An 8,869-nucleotide genomic window follows, 5' to 3' on the forward strand; every position below is an offset into this window, starting at 1 on the left:
TTGTTATTTCTTATATTTTTGATGATAGCCATCCTAACAAGTGTGAAGTGATATTTTATTGTGGTTTTGATTTGCATTTCACTGATGATCAGTGATGCTGAAGACCTTTTCAGGTACCTATTGGCTATTTCTATGTCTTCTCTAGAAAAATGTCTATCCAGATCTTCTGCCTAGTTTTCAATCAGATTTTTGGATTTTTTTCTGCTGTTGAGTCGAATGAGTTCTTTGTATAGTTTTTATGTTAAGCTTTTATCATATAGTTGCAAATATTTTCTCCTAGTCTATAGGTTTCTTTTTCGTTATGTTGATAAGGAAATTCTGCTACTTGCAACAACATGGATGAACCCTGAGAGCTGTACAAAAGCGTTTTATAGTTTTATGTAGTCCTGCTTACACATTTTTGCTTTTGTTTCCTTTGCTTTTTTGATGTCAGATTCAGTAAATCGTTGCCAAGTCAGTGTCTGGAGCTTATTCTCTATTTTTTTTCTGGTAGTGTTACGTTTTCAAGTGTTATGTTCAATACTAATCCATTTTGAGTTGAGTTGTATATGGTGTAAGGTTTCAGTTTTATTTCTTTTGCATGTGGCTCTCTAGTTTTCCCAATACCATTTATTGAGGAGTCTGTTGCTTCTCCATTGTATATTCTTGATGCCTTTGTCATAAATTAATTGACCATATATGTGTGGGTTTATATTTGGGTTCTTTATTCTGTTTTGTTGATCCATGTTTGTGTTTTAATGCTAATACCATGCCATTTTGATTACTGTAACTTTGTGATATGGTTCGAAATCAGGAAGTTTGATGCCTCCAGCTTTGTTCTTCTTTCTTAGGATTGCCTTGGCTATTGGGGTCCTTTTGTGGTTCCATACAAATTTTAGGTTTGTTTCTAGTTCTGTGAAAAATGCCACTGGACTCTTGGTAGGGATTGCATTGAATCTGTTGTTTGCTCTGGGTATATGGATATTTTAACAGTGCTAAATCTTCTAGTTCATAGACACAGAATATCTTTCCATTTATTTGTGTTATTTTCAATTTCTTGTATCAGTGTCTTACAGTTTTCAAGTGTATAGGTCTTTTACTTCCTTGGTTACGTTTATCCTTTGGCATTTTATTATTCTTGATGCAATTATAAATGGAATTATTTTCTTAATTTCTCTAATAGTCTGTTATTAGTATATAGAAACACAACAGGGGCACCTGGGTGGCTCAGTTGGTTAAGCGTCTGCCTTTGGGTCAGGTCATGATCCCAGGGTCCTGGATTTGAGCCCCACGTCAGGCTCCCTGCTCAGTGGAGAGCCTGCTTCTCCTTCCTCTTCTGCCACTCCCCCTGCTTGTACTCTCTCTCTCTCTCTCTGTCAAATAAATAATCTTTAAAAAAAAAAAAAGAAACACAACTGATTTTTGTGTATTCATTTTGTGTTCTACAAATTTTCTATATGTAATTGCATGTCATCTGCAAATAGTGACAGTTCAACTTATTCTGTTTCAATGTGGATGCCTTTTATTTTTCTTGCCCAATTTCTCTGGCTAGGACTTCCAGTACTATGTTGAATAAGAGTAGTGAGAGTGCGCATGCTTGTCTTTTTGCTAAACAGGAAGACAAGGTTGGAAGTAATAAGCTTGAGAGGAGGGTCTTTGTGGAGCTGAAACTCTGACCTCTAAGGAGGCACAGCTCCCTGGTGCTGGTGTCTCTTAGAGGAGGCAGAGGTGGGGGTGGGGGGACCTGTGATGAAGCGGGTTCTCCAAAGCTTGGAAAAACAGCCAACTGTATTCAGCTGCTCCTATGAAGACATAGTGCTGCTGTAGGGATGAAGACACCTTCTGGTGTGATGTTCTTGAGAACACAAGTAAACCTACAGGAAGCAAAAAGGAAGGAACAAGACCCTTCTTCCTCCCCCAGCCTCGTACTCTGTCCTTCTAGGGCCAGCTGGCAAAGCAGATATGGAGTGTGCAGATTGCCCGCTCCAGCGCCACAGAGCAGGTTATAAAAGGGTGGAGTTGGAGCTGAGAACAAATAATGTAATAGTGGCACATCATGCTTGGTTCATCCTACCTCTGCAGATCCAGTCCATCACCAAGTCCTGTCAATTCTACCTCTGAACTGAATCTCAAGTTTGTCCACTTCTCTGTCAGTACTGTTGTCTCTTAGGTCCACTTGGGTTCCTTTCCACTGGCCTACTACAATGGCTCCCTCACTAGACTGTGATTCCAGTCTTACTCTTTTATAGTTCATTCCCCACACAGTAACCAAAGTGGTCTTTTCTACATATAAATCAAACCCTGTACTTCCCTTCCTAAACTACCTGGCAGATCTTTGTACTTAGAAAAAATTCCATATTCTTAACTGGGGTCCATAATGCGATATGTGGTCTGTCCCCTTTGTCTCTACCCGATTTCCTGTTCTTCCTTCCTCCCTCCTTATATTCCTACTACACTGGGCTTACCACTATGAGCCCTTCTCACTCTCTGATAATAACATACTTACTGGTTTACTCTGTTTTGTCTGGTTTCTTTGCTTGAATTGTACTTCCATTAGCATAGCATCCTTGTTTTGTTCACCACTTAATCTTCAGTACCTGGAGACATGCTTGACACGAATGGATGAATCTTGGATTCTTTCCCTCCCCTTTCTTCCCCCTGCTCCCCACTCCCATCTCCCCCAGGGCCCATATCCCAGTAGTCACCAGAACCTATGGGGTTCTAGTTCTTGGGTTTCTACTGTGAATGGTAGGTGATGACGGATTTATGTTAGGAAGCAAACCCTGTACAATGGTGTGAGGACGGGGATGTAAAGGATGGAGGATCAGAGAAAAGTCGCTGGTTTCCTGAGCACTGGTGTGGGAGATCAACTAGAGCTTGTAGGGGAGTCCAACTGGCATGGCCGATGCCAGAGGGAGCCACAAAGGGGAAGCTCGTGAGAGGTCTCTGGTAAGCTCTCTCTGAATAGCTGTCAGCGCTGTGAGTCTGCTGCCAAGCATGTAGTGGGGCCTGTTGGTGGGCAAGGCCTACAGTTGGGAAGAAGTGCAAAAAAAACTAGGATAAGCTAGAACTGGCTGCGCACCTCGCATCTGTCCCTCTTCCCATCTGCCTGGAAAGATATTCAGAGAGTCATGGTAGGTGGTTCACTTCTGCCTGCCCCACCTTGCACAAGGTCCTCTTTTGGGCCAGCCCTCACCTGGAGCCATACAGGGAACATGGTTCCCAGCTTCCTAGAGTTGACAGTAGATGCACCCAGCTCGACACCCTGTGAGTTAGCCCGACGGACCTGCTGGCTGTTGTCTGACTATGACAGGTCATTTCATGCTGGTGTCTTTGCAGTGTATGTGCGTGTCTCTGCCTGGTGGTTTCTTCTGCCCTTCCTAGTGAGCTCGTGTCCTTCCAGACCCAATTCAAATGTTACCTCCTTGAAACCTTCACGACTTCCCCAACAGCAACCTTCTCTGTTTTCCTAGTAGTCCTCTAGCTTTGCATTTAGCAGTTTCGACCACAGTTCCTTTCCACTTTCTCCACGTAGTTCAAGTACTTAAGGACAGCTCTTCTAGTGATGGAAACGTTCATGACAAATATGAACCCAGAATGGTTTCCCGGAAATAAGTTCTATAAAACCCAACGCATTCACCAAAAGCTTTCTGGTGTGATTTTGCCACACTTGGAGGATAGTGGTGGTAGCAGGGGTTTGGCTGATGGCCTCTTTTACCTCTTGCAGTTGTAAGAGATTCCACACGCTATGGCCACTCCCACTGCCTCTTGGAGCCACTGGTCAGAGGGTGCAGACCAGCGCACAGCTTACTGGAAATAGTATTAGTTTTAGTATTCCCTCTCTTCAACAGCGAGTTCGCTTGCAGGCCAGAACAGTGTTTCTGAAGAACCAGTTAGAAGTAGCCTGCCTACTCCGAAAGGCCAGGCAGCAACGGCAGATTAGATATCTCGAGCGGGGAAAGAAAATCCAGCAACCATTGCTTAACTGCATAATGGTAAGATGTCATTTACTCCTTACGGGTAGGAAGTGAGCCACTTGGTGTTTTCTCTTTTCCAGATTACAAGGCACTTGGTATCTTGAAGCGGCAGTTCCCTAACACCACACTAATAGGGCTGACTGCAACCGCGACAAGCCATGTTCTGAAGGATGCCCAGAAAATACTGTGTGTGGAAAAGTGTTTTACTTTCACGGCTTCTTTTAATCGGCCGAATCTTTATTATGAGGTAACTTCTATGTCAGTTTATTACTTTCGTGAAGGATTGCAATGGAGGTTACCTTTTCATTATGTTTATTTACATGAGTAACAGTTAACTCTGTTTAAAAGTTTTTAAAATCAGGAGGTGATTATAAGCAGATCAGTAATTAATGCTTTCTTCATGTATCTCTGTTGCTGCATAATCCTTTGCTGGGTTAAATAAAAAATATCGCCTTGTGAAATTGATGCATATTCTTGCAGGGATGGAGAGAAGGTGTAGATTGATACCAAGGACCCTGATGACATTTCTTAAAGTTACTTACAAAATAATACATTACTATGCCATTAAAGATTTGCTGATACTCCATTTAGATTATATAGCTTAACAGCTAATTTTTCCCTTTCTAATCCTTTTAAAAGAATAGATAATATTTTTCTGAGTTTTCACTGAAATTATTTGTACCATGGTTTATGTTATTATGAAAGTAGCATCAGAAAATAGGGGCGCCTGGGTGGCTCAGTCAGTTAAGCATCGAACTCTTGATCACAGCTTAGGTCTTGATTTCGGTTGTGAGTTCAAGCCCTGCATTGGACTCCACACTGGGCGTGGAGCCTACTTAAAAAAACAAAAACAAAAACAAAAAAACCCAGAAAATAAAAAGGTCTCCATCTTTACAAATTGTTTGCTGCTTCTCTGCCTCTTCTTCCCCATTAAATTCAAAACCAAGAATCAAGAAGAGTCAGGGAGGTGAATATAAGAATAAGAGAAAAAGCACTGTGCCCATAAAAGCATGGTACCCTGAAAGTTGTAAGTAAACAGCTACATGGATGGTGCTCATTAATTTACTCTGTAATAAGTTAGCTTTTTCTTAGATTCGGCAGAAGCCCTCCAACACCGAAGATTTTATTGAGGATATTGTAAAGCTCATTAATGGGAGATACAAAGGGCAATCAGGTAATATAAAAACAAACCAACTTTGAAGACTGAGAGAGAACTTTTGAAAAGTAATTAATATTACACTGATCTACTGATAAATGATTAGCAACCAAAAATATTAGTGCATGGCAGAAGATACTTGAAAATGGTATGATAAAATTCATTTGCTTGGTGATCTTAGAAATTGGGTGTGTCATTTGCTCATGGGACAGATTATGAGTCATAAAACTTTATTTTTGTTTATTTGCACCTAATTGCTTTAAACAGTGGACCTAATGATATAATGCATATTTATATACATATGTAGTAAGTATCCACTGTGTGTGTATAAGATAGAAGGTTAAGCAGTGATTTTCTGAAGGGATGTAATATACAGTCCTTCATAGCAAAGGACACATTAAGGAATAAATAGTACATATTGAATGAGTTAACTGTAGATGGAACTGAGATTATTTGTCTCTGTGTTCCAGGATTAATGCATAGACAGGTGTTCCTGAAGCACAGAGTCTGTGTAAAAGTGAGCCTTTCAAAGCTGTTCTACAGATTTTCAGGAGATATTAATGGTGCCCTGGGTGAAAGGAGCTCCAGGGTCAAATTTGAGAAAGACTGCAGCTCTTTATCCCTCCTGAAGCTTCACAGGGTTTATCAGTCAGCACATGAGAAGTTCTGGCCAGCCCCGCAAATAGAGAAATCTGTTACCTGTGTTCAGTGCAGGTCCCCAGTCACTTGCACAGGAAACTTTTCACATCATACTCGAGAGAAAAACTAGGTAATGGGAACCAAGACTGGTGGCCCGGGGCTTATTTGTGCTTTAGAGCAAGCTGCTGATCAAATCTTGAATTATATGAGAAAGTCATTATGTGTCAGGACCTTGGAATTTTTTCTAAATCTTTTTCTACCATGCATTATATTAATCAGTATCTTGAATGTGTGTTAAAAATTATATATATCTAACAATTGAACATATTTTACTACAGGAATTATATATTGCTTTTCTCAGAAAGACTCTGAGCAAGTTACAGTTAGTTTACAGAAACTGGGAATTCAAGCAGGAGCGTACCATGCCAATATGGAACCGGAAGATAAGACCAACGTTCATCGAAGATGGTCAGCCACTGAAATTCAGGTTAAGTATATATCTTCAGTAGAGGCCTAGTTAACATTAAAAATATTTTAACTTGATTTAATTAACATAAAATGTTAAAACATTTTAGGTAGTAGTGGCCACAGTTGCATTTGGTATGGGAATTGATAAACCAGATGTGAGGTTTGTTATCCATCATTCAATGAGTAAATCTATTGAAAATTATTACCAAGAGAGTGGACGTGCAGGTATGTACAACTCTTATCCAGAAGTAAATTTTAACAAAGCTTTTCTAAAAAACACACTATAGATGATGTTTAATGATTCTGTATTTTTAATCTTCTTTATTAGCTAGTATTTTAGAACAATGAAGTCATTTTTGTAGTTTTTTTAATTTTTAGTTTTTATTTTTTTTTGCAGTTTTATACTTAATTGTACCTGTATACTTAAGTGCTTATCTTCCTTGTATGGGAGTGTTATGAATTGTTTCCTGTGTTTGCTAAGATCATTTGATGTCCATCTTTGCCTTCTGAATTTTTAATTAGTGATTTCAAGTTTATAACTTCAGTAACTAGATTATGCACATATTTTTTTAAGTTATAAAGCTGATTGTTGATAAGTCTCTTTAGTCATTTTTTTTCTTTTTATAATTTGAGGGCAGCTGTTAAAAATTAACTTTCATTTCTCTGAAATTTCTAGATGGGATATATGTACACTGTGAAGCATTGTCAGCTGATTTTATACATATTATTTTTGCATATTTTGAAATTTTTGAGTAATCAATCTCAAGATTTCTCACACTATAGGTCGAGATGACATGAAAGCGGACTGTATTTTGTATTATGGCTTTGGAGATATATTCAGAATAAGTTCAATGGTGGTGATGGAAAATGTGGGACAACAGAAGCTTTATGAGATGGTGTCATATTGTCAAAACATAAGCAAGTAAGCCACATACATTTTTATAACTTGTTATTTAAACATAAGCAGTATATGAAAGTCTATGAAATTACTTTGAGTACTTGCTCAGTAAGTAAATACACTGGTAGAATATCAAGTACAAACCTGTAAAAGCAAATGTCAGTACATGAACCCTCAGGATCTGCCTTAATTCAAGAAGAGATATTCTCTCTCTCTCCCTGATAATCCTCCAAAACTATTTTTTATTGTTTTGTTTTTGAAGTAAAACAAGCATATTGAGATGCTGATTTTAATTAAAGAATAACTGACACTACGTTTCAGTATACAACATAGTGAATCAGTATTCATATACATTATGAAATGGTCACCACAGTAAGTCTAGTGACCCTCTGTCACCCTACAGAGTTGTTACAATATTAAGGACTATATTCCCTCGGCTGTGTATTACATCCCCCGGTCATATTTATTTTATAACTAGAAGATTTTACCTCTTAATCCCCTTCACCTTATTTCACCCATCCCCCTTTTATTGAAAGTTTTGATACAAATGAGTCCAAGCCTTTTCTCTCTGGCTCTGGAATATAGCTACATGCTTTACTAATTCTGAAAAGGTATATACGGTTGGCATTTTGAGAGCTGACCTTGGCTCGGTAACAGGTACCATCTCACCAGCTGATGAGCTGATGAAATAGTTGAGAACAGGGTTAAGTTTCTCCTTAAGAAATAAATTTAAATCTCTTTAGGGTGGTTTTAGTTAGACCATATAGTTCCCTGATGGCTTTTCAGTGATAGTCCTATTTTATACTCTTATTGCCCATCCTAAAAAGGACTCACAAATTTTGAACTTATAAGCAGTTATTGGACTGTGACAGAAAATGTCATTTCTTTCCTATAGGTGGTGCAACAATCTCGTTAAAGAAATAAGAAAATGAAAATTTCCTTAGATATCCAATAGACTCCCAAGAAGCATATTTTGGGGTTTAGAGTCAAATACAAGAAAGTGCTACAATACAAGAAACTGCTTTGCTATCAGGGAAAGTCTCTTAATTTTTGCACACTACTGAATCTCAAAGGGAATCTTAGACAACTTCTGAAAGAAGTATTTATCAAATACATATGGAAAAAATTATATGTGGTAGGCAGAAGAACAGTCTCCCAGAGACTAGGGTATAACCCTGGGTTGTTTCGATGGGTCCAGTATAATCACAAGGATCCTAAATGTGGAAGGAAGCAGGGAAGGTCAGAATGATACTCACTGGCTTTGAAGATGGAGGAAAGGGAGGCATGGCCAAGGAATTCACGCATTCTCTAGAAACTGGAAGGGACAAGGAAACAGATTCTCCCTTAGAGCCTCCAGAAGAAATCCATCCCTGATGACACCTTGATTTTAAGCCAGCGAGACCCATGTCAGACTTCTACAGAAATTTAAGATAATAAATTTTTGTTGTTTTAAGCCACTAAGCTTGCGGTAATGTTATGACAGCATTAGGAAACTAATATAGTCTATAACTCTGTGTTTTGAAATAGGCATTCTTAAAACTTCTTAGGTCATTTAATAATTTGTATCTCTAAATGTGTTTGCAGGTGTCGCCGTGTATTGATAGCTCAACATTTTGATGAAGTGTGGAGTTCAGAAGCATGCAACAGAATGTGTGATAATTGTTGTGAAGACGTTGGTGAGTTCACAGTTTTTCTAACTGAAGTAGTGTTACGTTAGTGTCAGGTGTACGACGTAGTGATTCCGTAAGTCTG

The 8,869-nt window shown here is 38.8% G+C and overlaps 1 protein-coding gene across 1 annotated transcript; it reads left to right on the forward strand.

Moving 5' to 3' along the window:
* The first annotated feature begins 3,194 nt into the window (after positions 1 to 3,194).
* LOC102735235 (ATP-dependent DNA helicase Q1) lies at positions 3,195 to 8,855 on the forward strand. Its single transcript, XM_081811527.1, has 7 exons — positions 3,195 to 3,246; positions 3,980 to 4,203; positions 5,049 to 5,130; positions 6,090 to 6,238; positions 6,327 to 6,444; positions 7,003 to 7,141; positions 8,702 to 8,855. Exons 1-7 carry the CDS (start codon positions 3,195 to 3,197, stop codon positions 8,832 to 8,834), a joined length of 897 nt encoding a protein of 298 aa, XP_081667653.1. The 3' UTR covers positions 8,835 to 8,855.
* Positions 8,856 to 8,869: the final 14 nt, after the last annotated feature.

The sequence above is a fragment of the Leptonychotes weddellii genome, unplaced genomic scaffold (genome assembly GCF_054177405.1).
Source record: "Leptonychotes weddellii isolate Sample4059 unplaced genomic scaffold, ASM5417740v2 HiC_scaffold_8229, whole genome shotgun sequence".
Classification (NCBI taxonomy): domain Eukaryota; kingdom Metazoa; phylum Chordata; class Mammalia; order Carnivora; family Phocidae; genus Leptonychotes; species Leptonychotes weddellii.

What these genes read in the sequence shown, in the direction of transcription:
- LOC102735235 (XM_081811527.1), top strand. Translation starts at nt 3,195, where the DNA reads ATGGTTCCCAGCTTCCTAGAGTTGACAGTAGATGCACCCAGCTCGACA. An exon ending in TGCACCCAGCTCGACACCCT is followed by an intron (nt 3,247 to 3,979) that starts GTGAGTTAGCCC and finishes CATAATGGTAAG; the next exon opens with ATGTCATTTACTCCTTACGG. An exon ending in CCAAGAGAGTGGACGTGCAG is followed by an intron (nt 6,445 to 7,002) that starts GTATGTACAACT and finishes CTCACACTATAG; the next exon opens with GTCGAGATGACATGAAAGCG.